The sequence below is a fragment of the Mesoplodon bidens genome (assembly GCF_964165515.1).
Source record: "Mesoplodon bidens genome assembly, chromosome: 4".
NCBI lineage: Eukaryota > Metazoa > Chordata > Mammalia > Artiodactyla > Ziphiidae > Mesoplodon > Mesoplodon bidens.
This window is the reverse complement of record NC_138160.1, coordinates 27,280,875-27,307,550: the sequence shown is the minus strand read 5'-3', so window position 1 is coordinate 27,307,550 and position 26,676 is coordinate 27,280,875. Positions and strand designations below refer to the sequence as shown.

Genomic DNA, 26,676 nt, shown 5'->3' with positions numbered 1-26,676 from the left:
GAAGATCCCGCATGCCACGCAGCAACAAAGCCCGTGCGCCACAACTACTGAGCCTGTGCTCTAGAGCCTGTGAGCCACAACTACTGAGCCCACGTGCCACAACTACTGAAGCCACGCACCTAGAGCCCGTGCTCCACAAGAGAAGCCACCACAATGAGAAGCCCACACACCCCAACAAAGAGTAGCCCCTGCTCGCCGCAACTAGAGAAAGCCCACAAGCAGCAACAAAGACCCAATGCAGCCAAAAATAATAAATTAATTAAAAAAAAATTAAGCCCGGTCACGGATTATCATTAGCACACAGGCTTCTGGGATTGCTCTACCTACAAAAAAGGAGGCTCCAATTCACTCTTAATCAGTTTTAAGAAAATAAGCTGGTTAAACACAACAGCACCTATCTTTGGACCAATTGAACTGAACAGTCACAGCATTTTTGAAGGTAACTAGAAATAGTGCGATTCAATCATTCCATGAGGAAGTATGGAATAGGAGGAGAAAAATCAGGATTCATGAACAAGTTCTGGGGATCTAAGGTACAGCATGGGGCCTATAGTTAACAAGACTGTTATATACTTGAAAAGTGCTAAGAGAGTAGATGTTAAATGTTCTCACCACACAAGCACACAAAAGGTCATTATATGAGGTGATGGAGGTGTTCACTAACCTTGTCTGGCAATCATTTTGCAAGATATGTGTGTCAAATCGTGTTGTACACCTTCAATACACGCAGTTATCAATTATATCTCAATAAAGCTGGGAGCAAAAAAGTGCTTGTCTAGCATGTTTACATGTGTGCAAAATGGTAGGTGATATGGAGCATGTAAAAGATGTTTCTGTACTCCAGCCCCGAAGCAAGAATGCACTGCAAACTCTCAGGAATTTTCAAGGCAAGGAACACAATCAAAGACCCAGGGGACGAGACAGACATTTAAAGACCCAAATAAAAATATCAAGCCACTTCTCACATAATGTCTCATTTAATCCTCACAACATCTCCTCAAGGTACGTATTAATATCCCAAGTTTACAACAGAGGAAAGTGAAGCTCAGGTTCTATCAATTGTCCAAGGTCATGATGTAGTAAGTGCTGGATTCAGCCCAGGTCTACCTGACTACCAAGCCCACAGACTGAGCTGCTGTGCCATTTGCTTCACATCCTGCAAGGAGGCAGATTCTCCTGGAATCAAAGCTCACTGGCACTGGGGACCACCAAGAGGCCTTCTCCTACCTTCTTTAAGTCTTCCATCCTCTGCAGCTGATCCATTTGGGAAAATGGTCTTGACAAAAATCCCCATCTGTCCTCGAATGCAGTCTCGACCTCCAGCAATGCTAAAGCCGAGGCCCTACACGCAAAGGAGGTGGGGGTCCAGGTTGTCAGTGTGGTATTTAACTAAGGGCATCCTTTCCCATTGCAGTATTTCACTGAGGGCACCCTTCTCATTGTAGTATTTAACTGAGGTGTCCTTCCCAAACAGGCTCAGAGTTAAGCTAACTAGCTGTAAAGTCAAATTTGCGTTCCCTTCACCATTTCCCTCCTCAGATCCATTTGCATTGCGCTAGCTATGCATTACATGAAAGGGTGAAAGTTTTAGGTAAACATATGAAATTGCCTAGATTTGACCATCTTTGATCTCCAAAGATGTCAATTTCACATGGATCAACTAATAGCTCATGAGAGTCATTTCACACTGTGCAGGTGCCATATTTGTTTTTTTCTTTTGTTTTTCTATAATATCAAAATGGATATTTTGATATTTGTATAATATCAAATTATTTATACTATTCCTCTTATAATAATGGCAATGTCATGAAATTCATTCAAAAGGATAACTGGGATGATTCTCTGAAGCTGCAGGGTCTGACTTTCTTTCAATAGTGGTAAAAGTTGGGGCATTTACCCCATCCTTGACTGTGCCCTAGCTGCCAGGTGGTGACTCCAGAAATCATAAGGGCAAATATGGTATGATGTCACTTGGAGGCCCACAGGAAAGGATGCCGGGGAATCCAATCAAATCCACCCAAAGACCACTTAATCTATTCTCCTTTATACCTTTTACTTTTTATTTCATGTAAAAACAACACTAAAAAGTAACCATTTAAAACATATATGCTAACATTTACCTGGAGAGCAAAACAATGTACAGAAAGGAGCTCACCTTGCCCTTTTCTTTGTACAGGCCAATGATAGAGATGACCGAAGGCCGAATGAGTCTCCAAGGAGATTCCACCTGAGTAGTGCTCAGCGAGCGAGTGGACTTCTTCACAATGTGGTATTCCTAGAAGTCGGCACATGAGGTCAGAGGTAGTCTCACTCATCCTGCTGTGGTCTCTGGCATAAAAATATACTCAGATTTGGAAAACCTCAGTTGTCTTTTGTGTTAGACAGCCATTGCCCTCTGGTCCATATCTGGTCCAGTGGCTTAAATAAAGTTTATTATAAAGAACACTGAAGGAACAGCCCCAAGTGTGACTGGCTATCATGCTTTCTTCCCCCCACATAAAAAACTGCTTGGCAACCACCTGGGGCTGCTCTTTCCTTGACCCTACTCCACAGATCCTACTTCTCGCTTTCTGGATTGGAGTTAGGAACCGGAAACCGAGAGGCCTCGGAGATACAGAATGACCATCCTCTGGTCGGGTTCTCCCTTGGAAGTCACCCTCGCGCCACCCCAAGTTCACAATCATGGTTAGAAAGTATCTCACCATCTTAAGCTTAATTCACTCACTCAAAACTCAGCAAGCCCTCATTTCTTATAAAACCCAAACCGCAAACCCAGACAACTGTTATTTAGTATAAAAGATCCCGCTGAGAGACTGCAGCAGCTTTAGTTCTAATCCCTCACATTTGGAAAATAAAATACTTTCCCACAAGCCACACTTTCCCTTCCTGGCACACAGCAGCTCAAAATCTCGATCTCTTTTTCCTGTCCATCACCCACCATATCCATGTGTGTAAGCAGGGTGCACTATTTATAACAAGAGACTGAACGAATTCCTTGCTAAAGCATTGCAACAATCTAGCTCCTTGCTATTCTTTTATTTATTTATTTATTTATTTATTTTTGGCTGCATTGGGTCTTCATTGCCGCGTGCAGGCTTTCTCTAGTTGTGGCGAGCAGGGGCTAATACTCTTCGTTGAGGTGCACAGGCTTCTCATTGCAGTGGCTTCTCTTGTTGAGGAGCATGGGCTCTAGGCACGCAGGCTTCAGTAGTTGTGGCATGGGGGTTCAGTAGTTGTGGCTTGTGGGCTCTAGAGTGCAGGCTCAGTAGTTGTGGTGCACGGGTTTAGTTGCTCTGTGGTACGTGGGATCTTCCCGGACCAGGGCTTGAACCCGTGTCCCCTGTATTGGCAGGTGGATTCTTAACCACTGCGCCACCAGGGAAGCCCCGCTATTCTTCTTAGAATAATAAATTGCTTAAATGACACAGATATTCTAGCATAAACAAAAAATGCTAAAAAATCATTTCGTGTTTAATATGAGAAAAGAGACACTAGAAAATAGTTTATCCTTAATTAGCATATTCTACATTCAAAGTTAGAAATGAGATATCTGCTAATGATATTTTCGTATTCTTGGCAACTTAGAACAATTGTATTTTGCTGTTTTACAAAATTATCTGTCAGCCATGTTGGCCTCCCAGACTCTGATTCATTAAAAAAATGACATTGGCTTGGCCAGGTTACCACCCTTTTACCGAAACTGTCATGGGAATAGCCAGACATAGCTCTCAAATACAGAGGTTCATGTGCAGACTCATAGGGAACTCTTTCTCTGATCACCAACCTCCAGCAGCACCTCATTCCATCTCCCCTTTGGGAACCAGAGGCCAGCATGCTTCACTCTTCTCTTGAAGAGTTTCAGGGGTCCCACTACATTTTTAGACCTCTGTTGTCCAATATGGCAGCCACTAGCCACCTGTGGCTATCTATATTTAAATTAAGATGAATTAAAATTAAAAATGCACTCCTCAGTCTCACTAGCCACTTTTCATGTGCTTAAAAGACACATGTGGCTACCATATTGGGCAGTACAGAGATAAAACATTTCCATCACTGCAGAAAGCTTTACTGGATAGCTCTATTCTAGACAATACTTTTTAGTGGAGGTAGAGAAGAAAGAAAGAACGAAAAAGAAAGAAAGAGAGAAAGAGAGAAAGAGAGAAAGGGAGAAAGAGAGAAAGAGAGAAAGAGAGAAAGAGAGAAAGAAAGAGAGAGAGAGAGAGAGAGAAAGAAAGAAAGAAAGAAAGAAAGAAAGAAAGAAAGAAAGAAAGAAAGAGAAAGAGAGAAAGAAAAAGAAAGAAAAGAAAGGAGGGGGGGGAAGGAAGGAAGGAAGGAAGGAAGAAAGGAAGGTGAATCCTGGGAGAAAAAAAAAGGCAGAAAATAAGAAGAGAACACAAGGGAAAGAACAACTTGAAGAGGAAAAAAAAAAAAGTTTCTTCTTTAAAATCTTCACTAGCCTGTACTTCCTGGCTCCTAGAAGCCTGGTTAGAAGAAATAGGTATTCCTGGGCTATAAATACGGTCAGGTTTCCTCAGCGGGTCAGTTAGGAAATCAGCACCTCAATGCTGGACATCCTTGGCCATGATGGCAGCAGATCCGCTCTCACCTTCCTCACTAACTCAAATCGTCTGAAACGCGGCTCTCCTATGACTTCTTGATCTCCCCCTGCCTCTGTTGATCCAATTGGATCATTCTGCACAGGCCACAGACTTGTCTCCAGGCACGGGTCTGGAGGAGTTCTAACCAGGCCCTATGCAAGTTTTTTGCTCTGCTTTTGCTTGGTGCCCCAATTCAAGTTGCCACTGGGGGGATTCAACACAAGACAGCCTAATCAGCAGCTGCCTCTGCAACACGGGCACTTTTTAATTTTATTGGTCAAGCAAAACTCCCTGCACAGGGATTCTGGTGCATTGCTTGGAGCCAAATACTCAACCTCTTTGAGATTCAGTTGTCCTAACTGTAAAAAGGTGAGACACAAAAAGCAAGGGCCCAACCCAGATGCCCTGAGCCAGGTCTTGTAGAACTTTTAGAACTATCTGAGTCTCCACGCACCTACAGGTGTCACTACTGCTACACCCTCCTCCCTCCATCTCTACTTCACTGCAGGCCTGGGGACAAGATGCCAATGACTCCTCTGGAGCGCTCTGGCTGATGGTGCCAGGACTCAAAGACACTCCACAAGTTCCCCAGAGACTGAGCCTGCCTCCAACTTGGTTATGAGACGTCTACCCAGTTTCTACTGGGTTGAGGATGATGGAATTGAGGAGGAGACCCTGAGCAGGGTTGTGGAGCCCCGAGCTCTGGTGGGGATGGGCCCTGGAATATTAACATTCCCACCTTCCTCACCCCTCTCGGCAGCCTCTTCTGACCTTGGCTGTTTGAGCCATGACTGTATACCAGGTAGGATCCCAGGCACAGCGTAGGCACACCCAACCGCCTCCGTCCCTCACACGTCCCCGCACCCACCCACCCAGCAGACGATGCTGACACATGACACACCCACTAAACAAGAGACGGTGGTTCCCACCACAGACCGTGACACGCCATTGTCTCCTGGCATTGAAAGCAGCTCTTGTTTCCAAAACACACAGTAGAAAGAGGATCAAGGTTTTTTTTCTTCTCTTCTATTTTCAAATATTAGGCTGACTACTTCCTTCTAGCCTCCCCGGATAGATCTCACTGACTATACTAAATCTCTAGTCCTGAATACCCCTGTCCCTCATAGATGGACAGGTCTTCAGAGCACGGAAGCTCCTGCTTGTCTCGGAGAGAATAAAAGAAAACCTGGAGACCTAGGGCTGGAAACATGCTCTTCCATCCCTAACCAAGTAACTGTGACTGGATAAGAAAGCCAGGGGCTCCACGGTGCTGCGCTACCTGTGCTGTGCCCGTCGAGTCCAGGAGCTGGGGGAGAGAGTGCTTCCGGCCGTCTCGGGAGACCTCCAACATCCTGGCCCGGGGGTCCCCATTTCTCAGCATCAGCTCATTATATTCTTCAACAGACTCTAGACGGTGCACGCCCCCTTGAAAAAACAGAGGAGAAAACATGACTTGATATAGAATGAAGAGAATCTTAAGAGCATGCATAGGTATGAACTTGTTAATTTCCACCCACATTCATGGTTACTCAGACGGCCTGGTGTCCAATACTTCAATACTTTCAAAGCACCCAGCTCACTGCACTCAACTATCAAGCTCTGCATAAGCTTGGTGCGTGCTGAGGCCATAATGCCAGACTCTGAAGAAAGTGCTCGATTTTGAAGTGAACAGCTTCAAAAAGGGCAATGTATATGTTTCATCCAAGTAAGATGTAGCTGTGGTTGATAAGGCAATAAACAATAGTGAGAATGCTATCAGCAGATGACTTCTTAGTGCTGGAGGAATATCACTTTGTGGTTGGTATAGTTCCATGATTGGGGGATGCCTTTTTCCATGTATAGCAATGACTATTGAAACAAACTTTTAGTTAAAGTATAACAACTTACAGAAATGGGCAGAAATCATTAAGTGTACATACAGTTCCATGAAACTTCACAAAATGAATATGCCAATAACCAACATCCAGGCTAGGACATAGAATATTACCAGATCCCCAAGTCCCCTTTTGTGCCACTAACCCCCTCACCCAAGGGTAACCATTATCCCAGCTTCTAACACCACAGATCACTTCTGCCTATTTTCAAACTTGATATAAATGAACACATACAGTATGTTTGTTTTGGTATCTGGTTCCTCGTTCTTAGGATTTGTGAAATTCCATCATGTTGCTGCATTCCAATGGTTTCTTCATCTCCCTTCTGCATACTATTTCATCGTATAAACACAGCACAATTTATTTATCCATTCTATTGCTGATGGACATTTGATTTGTTTCCAGTTTCAGATCTAGAATAAGGGTCAGCAAACTTCTTCCGTAAAGGCCAGATAGTAAATGTTTTAGGCTTTATGAGTCACAAATGGTCTCAGTCACACATTCTTTAAAATTTTTTTTACAATGCACTAAAAATGTAGAAAGCATTTCTATCTGTGGGCCATACAAATACAGCTGTGGGCAGTAGCTTGCTGACCCCGATCTAGAATACACTGTTACTGGACATTCTGTGACGTTATCTGTTGGATGTACCTAGGAGAGGTGTGGCTGGGTTACAGGTATGTGTTCCCCTTCACCACGCAGGATCACCAGGGTGTGTGAGTGCTTGTTATTCCGCTTCCCTGTCACACTTAGCAGTGTCAGTCTTTCTACTTTTAGCCACTCTGCTGGATATATAATGGTATTTCCCTGGGGTTCATAATTTACATTTCACTGAGGACTAGTGAGATTGAGCTTCTTTTTAAGTATTCATTGGCTGTTTTTCTTTTTTAAGGTTGTAAAGAGGCTGTTCAAGTCTTTTGCTCATTCCTTTCTTTTTCACTTTTTTAATTGGACTACTAGAAAATTTTATTATTTTTTTTCTTTGCTCATTCTTTTATTGGATATTTCTCTGTTGATTTACAGGAGTTTTATTTTTTTTATTGTTAATATATTTTAGATATGAATCCTTTGTGGAATCTATGTATTGCAAATATCTTCTCCATGTCTGTGACTTGCCTTTTCACTCTCTCAATGGTATTGTTTTTTTTTTTTTAGATGTTGGGAGTAGGAGTTAATTAATTAATTAATTAATTAATTTTTTTTTGCTGTGTTGGGTCTTTGTTTCTGTGCGAGGGCTTTCTCTAGTTGTGGCAAGTGGGGGTCACTCTTCATCGCGGTGCGTGGGCCTCTCACTATCGCGGCCTCTCTTGTTGCGGAGCACAGGCTCCAGACGTGCAGGCACAGTAGTTGTGGCTCACGGGCCTAGTTGCTCCGCGGCATGTGGGATCCTCCCAGACCAGGGCTCGAACCCGTGTCCCCTGCATTAGCAGGCAGATTCTCAACCACTGTGCCACCAGGGAAGCCCTCAACGGTATTTTTTGATGAACAGAAGTTCATAATTTTAATGTAGAACAACATATATTTTCCCTTTATGGTTAGTACTTGTGTCTTGTTTAAGAAATCATTATAGTAATGATTTTTAAAGACATCTTTATCATACTTAGTTTATATTATACACTATTTTAAAATAAGATAGTTTAAGGGACTTTAATCTTTTTAAAAATTTTAATTTATTTTTTATTGAAGTATAGTTGATGTATAATATAAAGTACACATGTACAATATAGTGAATCACAGTTTTTAAAGGTTATATTCCATTCATAGTTATTATAAAATATTGGCTATATTCCCTGTGTTGTACAATATATCCCTGTAGCTTATTTTATACCTAATAGTTTGTACCTCTTAATCCCCTACCCCTATGGCCCCTTCTCCACTTCCCTCTCCCCAATGGTAACCACTAGTTTGTTCTCTATATCTGTGAGTCTGCTTCTTTTTTTGTTATATGCACTAGTTGGTCATATTTTTTAGCTTCTACATATAAGTGTTATCATACAGTATTTCTCTTTCTCTGTCTGACTTGTTTCACTTAGCATAATACCCTCCAAGTTCATCCATGGTGCTGCAAATGCCATTATTTAGTTCTTTTTTATGGCTGAGTAATAGTCCATTGTATATATACACACATCTTCCTTATCCATTCATCTGCTGATGAACATTCAGGTTGCTTCCATATCTTGCAATTGTAAATAATGCTGTTGTGAACACGGGTGCGTGTATCTTTCTGGATTAGTGTATTAGGTTTTTTAAAATATATATACCCAGAAGTGGAATTGGTTGTTCATATGGTAGTTCTATTTTTAGTTTTTTGAGAAACCACCATACTGTTTTCCATTGTGGCTACACCAGTTTACATTCCCACCAACAGTGTATGAGGGTTTAAGGGACTTTAATTTTAAATGATGGATCAATTATATTGAATGTAGCTATAATCATATTATGATGTTTATTATATACTATATATATGCGGAGAGCCATGTATATATATGTGTTTGTGTATATAACTATATATACACATAGATTCTTTGAAATATCAAATTCTCCTAGACTATGTAATATTTCATTTGATGACTTAAAATTTCAATTTATCTAAATATTTCTCAGAAAGTTTTTCATGGAATAAAACAAGATGATTCTGTACTCTTTTAAAAATATACAATATATTGATGAGTTTTTAATAGTGATGAAAAGTTAGAACAGGGCTGATACAGTTATATTATAATGGACATCACTAAAAGCCTGGTTTTTCAAAAGCTACATATTAACTTTGTGATACAAATTTCAGGTTTTCAAACACCTGAAATTCCTTTGCAATCAAAAGAAAAATTTTCATTTTCACAAACCTAAGGCATTAACATGGATAAATCAAAAATACAAAAGTTAAAAGGGACCTTGCTGGCAAAAAAGGAGGTATGAAGTAAAGAAAACTCTGGTTAGAATATCAGGAAAAATGTTCCATGAAACAGCTTTAGTCATTTTGGAGCCAGACTGGCCAAAATCTTAGTGGAAATGGCTGGAAACTCTTTACAGAACCTCCTTAATAATTCATGACTTAATAATTCATGACCAGATTAATCTATCTTGGCATGCTTACTCATCTGAAAAAGATTTATTAGAAGAAAATTCCTTTTGAGCTGACAGGGAAGCACTTGCCATTGATAGAAGAGAAACCACATACGGTAGTGTCTGTAGATAATATACTGATATGTGAATACCAGAGTGACTCGCTTAAGAAAATATGAAATAAATATCCAGGTTTACAGGACACAGAAATTAGGAGGCGATCACATTAAAATCTCCTGCATTCAAATGTCTTTAGACTGAACATATTTCAAAGCACTGAATGGAGAACCAATTCCTTAAGCCTCTTTAACGTGCCTCCAAACTACTTTTCCAGTCTGAGCTCCCACTATCCTGCTACATGAATTCATTGCTCTAGCCTGCTGATCCTCAAAGGATTTGGCCTCTACCCACATCCTTTCCCAAACTGGGAAACGTATAACTATCACTTGAAGTTTTACCCAATTTTGCCCACACCATCACCTCCCATGCCAAGAATCTCCTTCCCCCAAATCTCTCTGCTGGACTGAATCGTTGTTTCTGTTGGATTATTGGATCTTTCAGATAGCTGAGGCAGAAAAACAGTTGCCAAAAACTTCTCTAACCAATTCTTTTCCCCATCGTCCCTAAGTATTTCTCACGCATTTTGCCCCAAGTCTAGACCCCGGGTTTCCTCCTCCTGTGTTCTACCAAGACCCGCCAATGTACCGGCCATCCTTTATCTTGCATCCTCTGGATGTCTCCCCCAGTATCACAAGTCAGAGAGATTTCAGTCTTCATACCTCTTGTTCGTGCCTTATCATGACCTGCAAGTTCTTGAGAATCTTCCTATCTGAACCCATTCAAGCATCTTCCCCTCTTGAGAGGGAGCGAGAACGATGATAATGAAAATGACAGTGATGAATGTGATATGAATGATGACAGTCATAACAGTGGCAGCTACCATGCGGTGAGGGCCCACTGCTGCCGCAGTTTGGAGTGGCGGTACCATATACATTCGCTCAACTGGATCTCTCAACAAGGCCCAGCATTTAGAAGGCATTCACATTGATTTGCAATTATAACCCTCATCTTACAGGTGAAAAATCTGAGACCCAAAGAACTTAAGTCACCTGTCCCAGGTCACACAGCCAGTAACGGCAGGGCTGGGAATTGCACACAGTTCTTCCTGACTTTGTGCATGTGCTTGTTCTACTATATTTCCTTGTTATGGCCTTGGATGTCTAGGAAAAACACAGGAAGAGAGGGTGGCATCCATTTGTGGCAAACAGTAGCCAGTTCTGGATTTACTACTCAGCCGAATGTCCTGCACATTCTAAATTAATAGTACGAACATGGAGAATCATAGATCTGGAAGCTCGTCAGCTAGGATCCCCTCCCCACATCTGTATCTGTAAAGCCCCAGACTGGGGAATGGGATTCTCTCCAAGTTCCTCAGGAAGCCAAGGGGTGGGTAGGAAGAACTCTGTCGGGAAGGCAGACTGAATGAGTGACCTTTGGGATCCCCTTAACTTCTCTGGTCACATCCATAAAATGAGGAATGTGACTGCACTGGTTTCAAAGGTCCCTGTATTTCCCCAGAGCTCTATGACCCTCCCCTGGGAACTGTTTATAAGGTGCTGATCAGACAGCTGACCTAAGGACCTCCTTCCGCACCGCAAACACACATAGGATTTAGATGCATTTCTCTCAGTTGTTCCTCGGGGCTGAAGAGAAGCTGGTCGTTCTCTCCATGTGAGGACCATCAACATGACCTTCCTCTCTAGTCTTATCAGCCTCTGGTCATCACACTGCTTTTTGTCACAAACCCATATCCTAACACTCAGTCAGATAGACACTACCTAATTATTCTGATTACAAATACAAAGCAATTCATTTTGTTACTGAGTTGTTTTGTTTGTTTGTTTTTGTGGTACGCGGGCCTCTCACTGTTGTGGCCTCTCCCGTTGCGGAGCACAGGCTCCGGATGTGCAGGCTCAGTGGCCATGGCTCACGGGCCCAGCCGCTCCGCAGCATGTGGGATCCTCCCAGACCGGGGCACGAACCCATGTCCCCTGCATTGGCAGGCGAACTCTCAAACACTGCGCCACCAGGGAAGCCCTGTTTTTTTTTTTTTTTAATGGATGTATTTGATGGTCCTAAACCTGCCACCTTACCTGAGAACAGTAGGGGGCAGGCAATGTGGGTTGGAGATGCTCTTGGTTGGCAGCCAGAGGTGGCAGGAAGATGAAACTGACATAGTGGGGGATGGCGATACACCATGCTTTGTACTACGTACGTGCTTTTATGTGTGTTTTTTGTCTCTTTCAACCTTTCAAAGTCAGGATGATAATCTCCTTTTTCAGGCGAGGGAGTGGAGGTTCAGGGAGGTTAAGTAACCAGCCCGAGGTGATAAGGTAACTCAAGAGCTGGGAAGTAGGGCTTCCCTGGTGGCGCAGTGGTTGGGAGTCCGCCTGCCGATGCGAGGGACACGGGTTCGTACCCCGGTCTGGGAGGATCCCACATGCCGCGGAGCGGCTGGGCCCGTGAGCCATGGCCGCGGAGCTTGCGCGTCTGGAGCCTGTGCTCCGCAACGGGAGAGGCCACAACAGTGAGAGGCCCGCATTAAAAAAAAAAAAACACCTGAGGGGTAAACTTGATTCCACCAAGCTTCCAAACGGTTGCTTTTCCTGCTAGACCAGATGTCTTTCACAGCTGGGTAGCCAGGGGTGATTTCTCCATGAGACCAGCAGACACATTGCTGAGGGCCCATGCCACCTCTAGGGGCCCACAAAAATGTTTTGATTTCTTTTAAATTCAGGAGAAAAAAAATGAACATAATAGTAATTAATAGATGATAATGAATCCAGCTTGTATTTTTATACCAGTGCAGCCATGAAATATAATTTGCGGGTTTTTTCCCTCTCTTTCTATAGAAAGAGCCTATCAAGGCTAAAGTGCCTCAGACCCACAAAAGTCCCCCCACACAGCCTCTGACTTTCTCTCTCAGGGCCTAGGCCAGCTGCTATGATGTGCCCAGGAAATGTCAAATCTATCTGTTACAAAAACTACACCTCCATCCTATTTCCCCCCTCCCCTACCCCATTTAGTTGAGATGCAGATTTGTTACTAAATAAATAGCTCTTTGCCCCAGGTTCCCACGGACCAGGGGTTTGAGGAAGAGGTATGTTTGTTGGAAAGATAGGCCATCAGGAGTATTCCACAGTGAAAGGGTCACCTTAAGTCCTGTTGAAGTAAATGAACCAAACACTACAGGAAATTTATGTTTAAGCAGAAGCAAACAGAGATGTTGACATTCATTTCATTATGACTCAAATAAAAATACTGACGTGGGCAGCCAGGCTGAAGGTGGTTGTTATGCCTGGGGCATGCACCATCAAAAGGAAAAAGAATTTGGAGGTTTTAAGGAAAAAAAGAGCTCATCCTGCAAATGACTTTATCTTCCTGAACTCCTGAGGCTGGAAGCTCCATTTCAGGCAGGTGTATCAGGCAAAGAGTCCACATACCTGAAAGACGACTCTTGAGCTTCATTTTACTGCTTCCTTGTTTCGGACTTTCCAAGGGCCCCTTGGATTCCTCCGGACCGCATGCATCTTGGGGGTCCTCTGTCCTAGGCATCTGAAATGCAGAAAGCACAGAGCTGATGGGAGAGGCTAGCCTGCGGCCACTTCTGCCATCTCCTCTGAGACATTATCTCAGTCTCAAGCAGCAGCAATACAGGCGTCACATGAGAAAAAAGTTCATGGGATCAGAGCACAGCCCTTCAGATAACCTGGAACCACACAGCCTCACACTGACAAGTTCCTCCCCGGCATGCATTTCACTGCACAGCATAGAATCAGGGAGGTTTCAAACTGGAAAGGGCCCATGGGGCCATTTTGTTTCTTGAGAAAGTGTGTTGATCAAGGTCACCCAGGTGGTCACAAAGCCACAAGTAGACTGCAGGTCCCCTGACTGGTGGGCCCGTGCTTTTCCCTACAGTACAAACTACAACAATTATTAAACCAGAAATTTTAAATTCAATTCTAAAATTCTTAAAATACAGTAAAGCCTTGATTTGGTGGCAGCCAAATAACTACACCCTGGGTCAACCAGATATTCCATGTGTTACACTCCCATTAAAAAGAAACAACAGCCCCAAAATGGAGTTGCTTGTGCTAAGCCCCACCAAGACTTCATACCTAAAGGAACTGCAGTTCCAGCCTCTCCCAGGAGTAGAATTTAAACCAGTTAGCCAGGAATCTCCTGGTCAGTGAGGTAATCTGCCTGAAACCCCATTTTTCTTTGAGGGACGGTAATCTTGTCTGAAAGAATCCAGCCTTGTAACTTCAGCCCCACCCTCTGTCCGCCTATAAAACCTTCCATTTTGTACAACTCTTCAGAGTGCCTTTCTCTTTTCTAGAGGCGATGCTGCCCGAGACATGAATTGCTGAATAAAGCCAATTAGATCTTCCAATTTACTTGGTTGAATTTTGTTTTTTAACACTCCTGAGTACTGATTAAATACCTTCCAGAATCAAGCACCACCCAGGACACACAGAGGCATCTATGAAGTCAGCCCACACGTCTGTAAGTTGTATGTCTACATTATCAGACACCAAGAGGTTATGCAAAAAGCTTGACCCCAAGGCCCCTTGGTCCTCCATCTGAGAAAAGCCCAACATGCTAAGAAGAGCTATGCTTACTAGAGAGGAGAAGGAGACTTATGTGGTTATAAAAATATCTGGGGGGTAAATTTACATGTATAAAACTTAGGAGATACATCAAACAAATGAGCCTTCTCATTTGAAATTTTATTCTCCTTTGAGGTTCTGGAGAAAAAAAGTCATATTAATTAAAATGGGTAAGATTCACACTAAGGAACACATATGTCCTTTAAAAAGACATAGATGATATCCTTTACCACTTAGCAGTCATTGGAGAGTCTTGTAATTATAATGTAAAGAAAAAAAACCCTGAATTTTAACAGATAATAAAAGTTATACCTTGTATATCAAATTCAGTTTATGAAAACGTATAAAGTAAGCAGTAAGAGTAATCTCCCAGGTAAGCCCCCTTTTTAAGAGGTAATTGTTTATAGCTAACTCTTATATGTAATATAAAAGATCTGGAAGCTTCCCCCATCCCCCTCAAGTTCAAGTATCTTTTGGGATGAGAAAGAAGAAAAAGAAAAATTCTGAGAAATGAGGAGATGTAGGCAAATTGAGGAAGAGGCATTGGGAAAACAAATTAATCTTGATATATAAAACAAAGATAAATTTGGTGAATTCCTATTACAACGTCCGGGATTGGCAGGCCTCCAGGTTTAAATTATGAAGTAAAGGCAAGAATGGAATCCTGAGGGTGATTTTAGAGATTCTCTAGAGGGACATCTTTCCCAACACCAAACTGGGGCATTAATTCATACACAGTACAAAAGAAGCCTCTTGGAGACACGCCAGGGATCGGGGGCACAGAAGGAGACATGCAAATAGGAATAATCCAGAGAGAAGCCTCAGGGCCTCTCCTTTGCTTGGCTTAAAAACTTTATGGAAAGAATCTGTCTCCAGACTGTAAACAGCAATTGATGGAGACGGAGTATAATTCCTGGTTCTTCCCGGTTACAACGCCTGACCCAGGCTCCCAGAGAAAGGTATTCCTCGGTTTGGTAGTCATTACCGCCTCTGATGCCCATTACATGGGTGGTTTACTACATAGCGGTCAAGTCTCAGACCATCAGAAAGGCTGACTGAGAAGCTCTTGTGCCAAGGGAGGATAGCAACCCCAGCCCACCGTTTCTGGACCTGTGAGGTTTCCTCCTTCCACTCTGTGCTCCAGTTTTCCAGCACAGCCCCAGGTCTGCACACAGTCAGAGACATTTTGGAGATGACAGAAGCACTCACAGAAGGAAAGCGGCCTGTCCGAGGCTTCCCAACTCCTACAGGAGAGGCTGCGACTTCACATTCAGTCTCTGGATTTCTAGCTTCAGGTATTACCAGTCTATTTCCCACCTCCAACCTGAGATGCTTTTCAATTAAGTTAACACTTTGGATGATCAATACTGTACTGTACAGTTCGTTCACCTCGATTTTTTTTCATTTAATTTGCACAGCAAATATGTCTCAAGGTAAATAATATTATCTCCACTTGACAGATGAGGAAATAGACTGAGACCCTAAAGTAACACCCTTTTCTTTACAACACATACCCAGGATCTAGGATAGATTATATGTGAAGAGCGTACAAAATGAGTGGTGTAGAGTTTTACAAGAGCTTTACATGCTCTATGTCGAATCTGAAATCTTTATGACGCACACATGAATGCTGTAAACTCTTTGATTGTTTGAATCTGGGGAGGTGGTTTAGAAGAAAGAACCACAGCCTTAAGAAACAATATTTTCTTTTTTTAAATCCTGAAATGCACCAAAGAATGACATGATTTGGTTTCTATGATCTATAAAATACCAAAAGATTATACCAAAGAAATTTTACACTCAAGATGGTGTATGTTACATAACTACTGAAAGCCTGTAGCTAAAAGCTAAAATCAATCAGAATGGACCCAGAGATATCTCAAAGCTTGGCAAAGGGCGCACTGATGAGCTTGAGGCAGAAGTGAAATCTTATTTCAGAACCTCCTGACCACGTTATCAAAAGGTTCTGAATTTAAACGGAACCATTTCCTCTTGTAACAAAAAAACAGTCTGTCATGGTTTTAGGTGGCTTATAACTCAATGAACAGGAAGTAGGTTGCTTAGATATATTAGTTCCAGATTATTTCAGGAAGTAGCAACATATGAAGTGCAGTTTGATTACAGTGAACCTCGCTTCAGTTTTATGACTATTGTCTGAAAATGTCCACACTGTAAGAAAGACCCTTTGCTGTACTTTTTTTTTTTTTTTTCAGACATGCAGAACAAATCAAACTGTTCTGGAAATGATGTCATTTTAGTTGTTCTAAAGTGAAATGTGCAGAAAGTTCTCCTAGAAGGTCTTTGGTTCAGAGAAACAGTTGATATAATCTATTATTCATCAGCAATTTCCAATTCACGTGTCACATAACAATGCCATTATATTAATGGAATCTAATATAATTTGCCAATTTCCAGGTTTAGAGCCTCTCTATTTGTACAGTTTTCCACACCTATAACCTATGAGATTCTCTCTCAGTGAAGAAGAATCTCTAGCTTCTGTTTTTATAGCAAGGTGGTAGGGGAGTGTGGTTGAGAATCCTGGGCATAAATCCTGGTTGCACCATTTAGTAGCAATTTAGGCACGTTTGTCAACCTCTTTGAGTTCTAATGTTGTCGTTTGAAAACTAGGGCTTGAATTAAGAATTAAACGATATAGTCTTTTGATTAAAGATGGCAGATTTCCCTCTTGTAACCACCCTAAAATGATGGAGAACATCGAAAGACATAATACCTAAAATGATGGGGAATAAACAAAAGACATAATCCCACAAAGAGAATAGATGACAAGAGCAACAAAATTCTGGAAACCAGTAAGCAAATGTGAGGTCATACATCTCCCTTGGGAAAGCTGAATCCTAAACGGGAGTTGGAGAAAGCCCCAAAGCAACTCAGTTTGCACACAGACCTCCCACAAAGGCCCAGGAGACAGAGGAACTCTGGAAGTGGGAATGAAGGTAAGGCTGAAGCAGTGGTGTAAGAAATGGCCCAAAGAGTTGGAAGTGATGACACAGGTAAGAGTGGATCTGATTTTGAGGGAGGTTCCAAGGAGTCAGGAATGACCTAGACAAACTTTAGAGAATTCATAAAAGCCCAGGTTATGCAAGTGGAATAGAGTATGGGCCTCTGTAATTCACCACTGCCCTGCTCCAAACAGAACCAGCCTTCAAAGGAGCCTCAGGACTGAGCTGGAATCTCCCCACTCCTCCCTGCTCTCCCAGCCTTACTCCAGAGATGGAGAATGGAGGCTCCCAGTTACACTAAAGTAGCCCATCAGCCAAAGAATACGGGAGAGTTGTTATCATCAGGCTACTCTCTATTCAGAATAAAGGTATTTTAATTAGCAATTGTAGAAACCTCTGTCCCACTCTCCGTATGAACTACAAGCACAGGAAGTGTATATAAAGTATACTTGCACAAAAACAGAAATATAGATCAATGGAACAGGATGGAAAGCCCAGAGATAAACCCATGCACATATGGTCACCTTATTTTGATAAAGGAGGCAAGAATATACAATGGAGAAAAGACAGCCTCTTCAATAAGTGGTGCTGGAAAAACTGGACCCAATGTAAAAGAATGAAATGAGAACACTCCCTAACACCATACACAAAAATAAACTCAAAATGGATTAAAGACCCAAATGTAAGACCAGACACTATAAAACTCTTAGAGGAAAACACAGGCAGAACACTGTATGACATAAATCACAGCAAGATCCTTTTTGACCCTTCTCCTAGAGAAATGGAAATGAAAACAAAAATAAACAACTGGGACCTAATGAAACTTCAAAGCTTTTGCACAGCAAAGGAAACCATAAACAAGACCAAAAGACAACCCTCAGAATGGGAGAAAATATTTGCAAATGAAGCAACTGACAAAGGATTAATCTCCAAAATTTACAAGCAGCTCATGCAGCTCAATATCAAAAAAACAAACAACCCAATCCAAAAATGGGCAGAAAACCTAAATAGACATTTCTCCACAGAAGATATACAGATTGCCAACAAACACATGAAAGGATGCTCAACATCACTAATCCTTAGAGAAATACAAATCAAAACTCCAATGAGGGATCACCTCATACTGGTCAGAATGGCCATCATCAAAAAATCTACAAACAATAAATGCTGGAGAGGGTGTGGAGAAAAGGGAACCCTCTTGCACTGTTGGTGGGAATGTAACTTGATACAGCCACTATGGAGAACAGTATGGAAGTTCCTTAAAAAAGTAAAAATAGAACTACCATACGACCCAGCAATCCCACTACTGGGCATATACCCTGAGAAAACCATAATTCAAAAAGAGTCACGTACTACAATGCTCACTGCAGCTCTATTTACAATAGCCAGGACATGGAAACAACCTAAGTGTCCATCGAAAGATGAATGGATAAAGAAGATATGGCACATATATACAATGGAATATTACTCAGCCATAAAAAGAAACGAAATTGAATTATTTGTAGTAAGGTGGATGGACCTGGAGTCTGTCATACAGAGTGAAGTAAGTCAGAAGGAGAAAAACAAAAACACATATATATGGAATCTAAAAAAAAAAAAACGGTTCTGAAGAACCTAGGGGCAGGCCGGGAATAAAGACGCAGATGTAGAGAATGGACTTGAGGATACGAGGAGGGGGGTTCGTAAGCTGTGACAAAGTGGGAGAGTGGCATGGACATATATACACTATCAAATGTAAAATAGATAGCTAGTGGGAAGCAGCCACATAGCACAGGGAGATCAGCTCAGTGCTTTGTGACCACCTAGAGGGGTGGGATAGGGAGGGTGGGAGGGAGACGCAAGAGGGAGGGGATATGGGGATATATGTATATGTATAGCTGATTCACTTTGTTAAAAAGCAGAAACTAACACACCATTGTAAAGCAATTATACTCCAATAAAAATGCTAAAAAAAAAAGTATAATGAAGTTTACATGTACCATAGGTTGTCACATGTGTTGTACCCATAATATATTAACAGGGCATTGATGTCAGAGGCAGTTCTTTGATTTTTTAAAGTAGTATTTTTTCTAAAATAGTATCTTTTTTTAATGATACTATTTATTTTTAAAGGGTTAAAATTCCCTTGTAATTATCTTATAGGGTTATCATGAGGATTAAATAAGAATGTGCTTGAGGGTACGAGTGGTGCACCTAATGTGTATCATAGGGGTATAGTGAAGGTTTAGTGGAAATAGAAAAAAAAACAGCCCTCAAGCTTTCTCCCCACTAGATCTCAGGATGCCTCTAGCTTTGATGATTACATTGACTATGATTATACCACTCGACTGCAGAGATATCCATTTCAACTTCATACCTACAGAAAGGTAGCAGATTTAATTAATGAATAAAGCAAAACAAATGGGCACCCAAAGAGAATATGCCACCTTCCTGGATTCAAGAGGAGAAGAAAACTCCCTAAAATTACTGCAAACCTAACAGCTGAGAAGGCAATTTTAAAGGCATGTGCCTGGAGCACTTCGTTTTTAAAAATCAGGTTTGCCCAGGACACCAAGGAGGATTTGAGAACACACTCTGGTCTTACCATCAGAATAAGAGCAATGGAAGAGAAAAAAATAAAGAGAACACGATGTTAGCTGAAGGAGGAGAGCTAAGTCCTTAGAAGGAAAGATGAGATCTTAGATGACAGACTGGACAGACGTAAGGGGAGAGGAGACTGTGAGGTCAAGGGCAGCACGGTGTATAAGGAAAAGAGATGTGCCACCTCCTGACTACTACTCTGAAAATGGGCGTCACAAAAGTGGGAGACACTGGTTATTCCTAGTTTAGAGGGGGTGACTGGGACCTAAGGAAATCCAACTGAGGAAGGGAGGCAGAACCACAGAGAACACAATGCAATGACTCCCCCATGGGGATCCCAGGCCCAGAAAACAATGAGAGATGTGATTTATAAACTGCAGATGAAGAGTTTGAGCAAGAGGACTTGGTACGGCTGTACCAAGAGGGGTCTGAATGTCTGGACAGATTCAAAGGTGAGGGGTGAGGAAGACCAGGAAGAGTCAAACAATTTCTGGGTAAATTTTAAAGGGACAAAGGTTTTTTTTTCTCCCTAAAAGCAGTGGCCTGGGAAATAAATGAAGTTAGGACTATAAAGAAGGAAATAGGCATCCCAAAGGCGAGCCAGGCAGGATGGTAGTAAGCCAGAACTTGATGTTGGTCTGATGGGAGAATACTTCCTGGGTGGAATTAGCCAACTCAGAGGTGGTGGTGGTCAAGATGCACTAGAACAATAGATACATTAGTAAACAGAAGCCTCATTGATTCTATCTCTTTCACAATGATGGGCCCCATGCAACAGAATCTATTTCTTTTTTTGTTGTTGTTCTTTTTTTTTTTTTAATACAACAGAATCTAGAAGAGTATTTTAGAAAAAAAATCTGAGTCAGAAAGCAAAGGAGAAGTAAAAATGGCACACTGATTCAGCAAGCAGGGCCATGAAAGAAGACAGGAGTCTTTCAGAGAAAGAAGAAAGGTTAAACAGAAACGTAAGTGAGTCTTTCCCAAAGGAGGCAGATGTGAACCACTAGAGGCAGATCCAATTACTGCCTGCCCCCCTAAACATAGCAGAAAGCAGTGCTGCTCGACCCCTGGAATATTCAAAACCTGAGGAAAAACAAATCTCATGGAGCAGGTGGCAGAGGTATTAGCCTTTACCAGCTCATTAGGACAGAAGCTTCAGAACCCTTGACAGCAGGTTTGGTTCATGAACCTGCAGAGGGTGTTTTTCCAGATGAGTAAACTGGGGAGGAGAGATGCAGCTTCCTCCAGGCTAAGCACGTCTATGCCAAGAGGCAGTGGAGATGGAAAAGGAGGCCCAGGACTGAAAATGTCTGCTCTTGAGAACTGAACCTCTGGCAGAGGTACAGTCCACACCCAACGCAGTACATCAGGGAGGCCTTCGCTTTCATCTCAAAGTATAAATGCAAATCAAGAAGCTTTTGAATAGAAATGAAAAGCACTTTAAGCAGGACCAGGTTGATTCTCCTCCACCCAGCCTGGGAGGTAGATTCTTGCCACTGGGTTTAAATTCATGGTCATAGACTCCAAACAACTGCTACAGACTGACTGGTATCTTTTTAAGAAAAGCCAAGAATATTTTTTACTTGCTATTACTGAGTCTGTGTTATAGCCTTGGGAGACCATTCTCCATGGGTCTCTCCCATTTCTGTGTGGCTTGTGAACAGGGGCATAGGCTGTTTCTACTCTGGATTATCTCTCTTTTCAAGGATGTTGGATGAACAGCCTTGAAGGTTAGAGATAGTGTCTCAGAAGGAGGGCCTCGTTTGTTCACTGTCCAGTATAATCATGTCTCTTTCTGGAGCAAAGGGCCATCAAGTTTGCTTCTAGCCCATCATAAAAGATTCAGGTTGCCTAAGTTCAGGGTTCCCAGCTGTGAAGCAAATCCACTGTGTATGCATCTATCTGAGGCCCTCTGCTTCACTTCCATAGGCGGGGGGAGTGGGAATTATGCAAACAGGAAGCTCTAAACTGAGACTGAATCCTAAACTGGGATTAGAGAAAGCCAAAAGTTACTTGCTGTGCCATGAGTAATAAAGTCATTTGTCTCTGACCCAGGAATCTCATGTCTTCTACCAGCATCCATGAAACTGTAGTGTAAAAACCTCAGACTTTTTTCAGCTCTTGAAGGGGTCTTTGGCAAAATTAAATAAGATCCCGGGAACAAAATTTTGCCTGGGACAACTGTCCAGGGGTTAGGAATTGGTTCCTTTTTTTAACATGTCAAGGGTGTGGGGCCAACGACTTAAGACCATTATGGCTCCATTTATTCTTTGTTCATTTACATTTCACTAAAAAGTAAAGCACACAAGAGACATGCTGTTGAACAAATTCAACTTTCTTGGAGCTGAAACAGCCATATTTGTTACAGTAGAAGACAGCCCAGTCTGCAGATGGCGAACAGGAACCATCTCCACCCAGCACCCAGCATCAAGTACGTCATTTTTCTAAGATGGAACAAAACAAGAAATCGGAATGATCAAAGGAGGCCATTAAGTACTTTGGTTTTTAACTCAAAAGGTCAAGGAAATTTAAGTTTGGATGTAATTGTTTTAGATTTGAACATCTTTGGATTATGACTTGCAAAGGGATTTGAATTTGTTGGTATTTTAATTGTTTGAATATCATTACTATGTTGACATTTTATCTCATTGCAGAGCCTCTGAAAAGCTGCACTGGACAATGTGGCTAGAAATAATTTTGGATGAGAAACAGCATAGGGGGTGAGTTTTAGCTTCTGGCAAATTTTAGTCCTCTGGAGGTGGGGAGCAAACCATCATTACTCATGAGACAGGCCCCCCCAGTGTCCAAACTAAAACTCTAGTACTTAGAAATATCCTATAACTGCTGTCCAAAGCCTTTATGAGATCTCCTTGAACACACTGTGACTAACATAATGCTTAACTCCTAAGCATCATCTTTCTCAGCTAACCCTTGAAGCCTTACAAACAAACCATGCAAAGTATGGCTTTTATTTCCAACTATTTCCATTGAGCAAGAACATCCGATCCCAAGGAAAACTGCAGGAGGACTGGTTGCACCCAGCTCATGCCATGGTTTTACGGTTCCCAACACTTGAAACAAAAAAATCTGCAGATGTAACAGAAGACATCCAAGCTCCAAATCCCTAGGAAGCCACGTTGGCTCGTTCCAACAGGACAGGGGAGGGTGGTGATTTCTCTCTCATGCTTCAGTCACACTAAGCTTATTTTTAGGCTTCCAGAGGAAGCTCATTTTCCAAATCTCTGGGGCAAATGTTCGAGTGACCAAAGGAGAACCAGATGGCCATCAGAGGCCAGCGCTGGGAATGAATAACCATTCAGAAAAAGGGAACGGGAACAACAATAAATCAGCCCAATGTAGCAAGAAGCCTGTGAGTTGACTGCAGAAATTAAAACACAAATCTCCTGCTACGCTAGACTCACTGCGTTCCAACAAAGAGACTAAGTCAGGACTGAAGAAGAAAACAGTAAAGCTGAAAAGTAAAACTCTCCCCCCCACCCCCCGCAGCACGCAGAGCGTCAGATGCATCTGGGGGAGAAGCAGCAGCTGATGGCAACTGAGGTGCTCAGGCTGTGGCTTCGCAAATGAAATAATACTGTCCTTGGTCTGTCTGAGACCATTTCCCGTCTTCTCCCATTTATCATCCCCAAACAATGTGAACTGGCTTAACACACTTTGTCGGTGATGACTTGGATGATTTTTATGCATACAAATTAAGTAGATCCCTTGGTCTTTCAGCAAGGGGAGGCAAAGAAATCACCTTTAAGGGTACAGAAATGTAATCAGTCACTGGCCCACATCTGCCCCTCCTGTGGTGCGTTTGTATGTGTCACCCTCCCAAGGAGAGGATGGTATCCTCAAGGGACTCTCAGTTCATCAAACATAACAGGAGATGCAGATGCAAGAAGGAGAATCTGCATGTGTCCCTCCTTGGTATCAGTTTCAAATTGGGCAAGGCAAGTCCAGACATTCTCTACAAAGCAGGGAGTTCTCACTCTCGCCATGTTCCCGTGACCTAGTGAGAAGACTGGGGTTGGAGTTCTTCTTTGGGGTTGTGGGCTGGCTAGTGAAGGCAGACCCTTGGGTCATTTCTCAGCAGGAGCCGGCTGTCTGCTTGCCTTGGACACATCTCTGGGAGCAGCAGGTCTGTGATATGCTTAGTCCTAAATTCTAGAATGATAAAATGCAAGTTGTGTGTACATATGTAGGAAAACCGCAAGACACACAAAATGTAGACATGGGAGCGCTATCAAAAAAAAAAAAGAAAGAAAGAAAGGCATGCAAAAGACCTAAGAAGTGAACAGGAAGATTGGCAGGAAAGAAAATAAGAGATGAACTATGTGAGGTGCCTTAATACAGCCGCTGAGCCAAATCCAATTCAGCAGTAATGGTAAACAGGTCACATTTTTCCAGCACCTTTTTTCTATGCAAACATTTTAAGGAAGTTTTACATGATACTATGGCTTATTGTAACAGAAAAAGACTGTTTTGACTGGACATGCCATTTAGGCAGATTTTAGATAAACAGTAACTGGTTATGTTGAGGACATTGTGGTGAAGTTTTGGTCTGCTGCTAAGTTCCAGGCAGTACCCTAAGACCATCTGCTGCTTTTTCCAGCTCAACACAAGCTGTACTCTGAGTTCTTTATTTTCCAAGAGTGGCACTGAGTTCACGCTGATTTGCTGGTATATGTTTCTAAGGGCTTGTACCTCTTGAAGAATCGGACTGGAAAGCTGAGATGTGTTCTGTGGAGCCCACAGGGGAAGTAGTAATAGGGGAGGTGGTCCGAGGCTCACACATGATCTCCCACAGCAGGGGTCGGAAAACTTCTGCCTGGGGGCCAGATATGGCCCCATACCTGTCGTTGTAAAGTTTTACTGGAACACAATCATGCCCATCAGTTTGCTTATTGCCTATGACTGCTTTTGCACTACAAAGGCAGAGGTGAATGGTTGCAACGGGGACTGTTTGGCCAGCAAAGCCTGAAATATTTATGATCTGGCTTTTACAACTGCCGACCTCTCATCTACAGGAATAACTCATACCCAAGCTCTATCCATCGCCCCACCTCCATCCCTATCCAAAATCATTGGGAACAAGCTGAAGAATTTTAAGAAACATAACTTTATGAGTTGAAGGGAAAGTACTGACAAGTAGAGACATTTTAAGGAAGCTACTACCGGAGACAAGGCTTACTGCTCTACCACAGTATTTCCTCTAAAAACATCTGTGTCATCCAGGCTTTTGTGATTTCATCTTTACATTTCATTTAAAAATGATCCTGATAAGAAACTCATTTGAAGGCTTCTCTGGTGGCGCAGTGGTTAAGAATCCGCCTGCCAGTGCAGGGGACATGTGTTCGATCCCTGGTCTGGGAAGATCCCACATGCCACGGAGCCACTAAGCCCGTGCACCACAACTACTGAGCCTGCGCTCTAGAGCCCGCGAGCCACAACTACTGAGCCCGTGTGCCACAAGTACTGAAGCTCGTGCACCTAGAGCCCGTGCTCCACAACAAGAGAAGCCACCACAATGAGAAGCCCGCACACTGCAACGAAGAGTAGCCCCCGCTCGCCGCAACTAGGGAAAGCCCGTGTGCAGCAGCGAAGACCCAATGCAGCCAAAAATAAATAAATTAATGAAAAAAAAGGCACATACTTTGCTAAGTGTCATAGGGTTATTGGCCACCATTTGACCTGCTTTAATCACATTGCTTTGTTAACAAACATACGGCTTAGAAGAGATGGAAAGGGCTTTGCGTGTTTTTTGGTCTTTGTTGTTGGTGGTGGTGGTGGCGGTGGTGGGACAAGGGGAGAAAATGGCTTGGAGAAGAAGAAAGGAGAGGTTTCTGGGGAGGATGCAACCTCTTAGGGGAGAGGGGAGAGAATGGGTGCCTCAGTGGGGGGTTTAGAACAGCATGAGGATACTGGGCTCCAGGAAACCTGGGGAGAGAGGGTCCAACAAGTAAGGAAGAGCAGATGACAAGAGGCTGGAGGGTTCAAAGGTAAACAAAACCCCACTCAAAATACTGCTGAGGATCAGTCCTGCCTTCAGAAAAAAAACCGGGGTTGGGGGAGAAGGAAACTTACTCCTTGGTGGTAACCAAGGAGCCCTGCTTGCAGAACCCGGCTCTCCAGGCAGCCGGCTGGCCCTGCTCCCTTTCTCCATTTATGCGTCAGACTGTTTCCTGCCTTTCCACCCTCTGGGCCCCTCTCCTTCAGTCCAGGCTCTGCTGACTTCTCCGTGAAGCTATAGCAAACACCTCCACCTCCGTCTGCCTTTCTCCAGCCCAGCTCTCCCTCTACCTTACTGCTTGAGGAACCTTAAAACAAAAACTCTGACCCTGTAACTCAACTTTATAATCATCAGTGAGTATATAGCTTATAAAATAAGTCATAGTTTTTTAGTGTGGAACTAAAAGCACGGGCTGGACATGTGCACTTAATTGACTATTTGTTGATTCTTGAACAAGCCTTAAAATTTCCTATTTGTGGACCACTGTACGTGTTATTTTTCCACTCCAGGGTGTCACCCACTCCTGTGGGTGTTCCTGTGGAACTCCTATGGAATAGTCAAACATCACCCCATCTACTGAGCCCTCCCTGATCCCTGGATGGAATGAGACATCCCTCCTCTAGGTCAATATAGCATATGGCTCCTCAAGATTTATTATACGGAAGAGGTGAATATAAAAAGTATAGAAATAACGATCATTCATTATGGAATATAACAAATCCTGTAACAGAGGAAGACTCACTGCTACCTCTTTGAATCCCCCAAAGCACCGGGCATGGCGCTCAGCATGTAGATGGCTATGTCAAAGCTGGCTACAGTCCAGTGTTGGCTAGTACTGCGATTTGGTTGTGGACACCTGCAAGGCCACATTATCAGCTTCTGAGATTGTGTCTGGTGTCAGCGGGATGACTGTTA

The 26,676-nt window shown here is 42.7% G+C and overlaps 2 protein-coding genes across 2 annotated transcripts in view; one reads left to right on the top strand and one right to left on the bottom strand.

Moving 5' to 3' along the window:
- Positions 1–26,676, bottom strand: part of PDZD2 (PDZ domain containing 2) — a gene marked incomplete at its 5' end in the record, with an annotated part of 246,289 nt that overhangs the window by 43,143 nt on the left and 176,470 nt on the right. The window contains 4 exons of the mRNA XM_081233372.1: positions 1,228–1,342; positions 2,156–2,275; positions 5,878–6,023; positions 13,039–13,150. Of these exons, the coding sequence (XP_081089498.1) occupies positions 1,228–1,342; positions 2,156–2,275; positions 5,878–6,023; positions 13,039–13,150 (493 nt within the window). The remainder of the gene's footprint in view (positions 1–1,227; positions 1,343–2,155; positions 2,276–5,877; positions 6,024–13,038; positions 13,151–26,676) is intronic.
- Positions 1–26,676, top strand: part of GOLPH3 (golgi phosphoprotein 3) — a 274,985-nt gene that overhangs the window by 107,972 nt on the left and 140,337 nt on the right. The gene's annotated exons all lie outside the window — the stretch shown is intronic.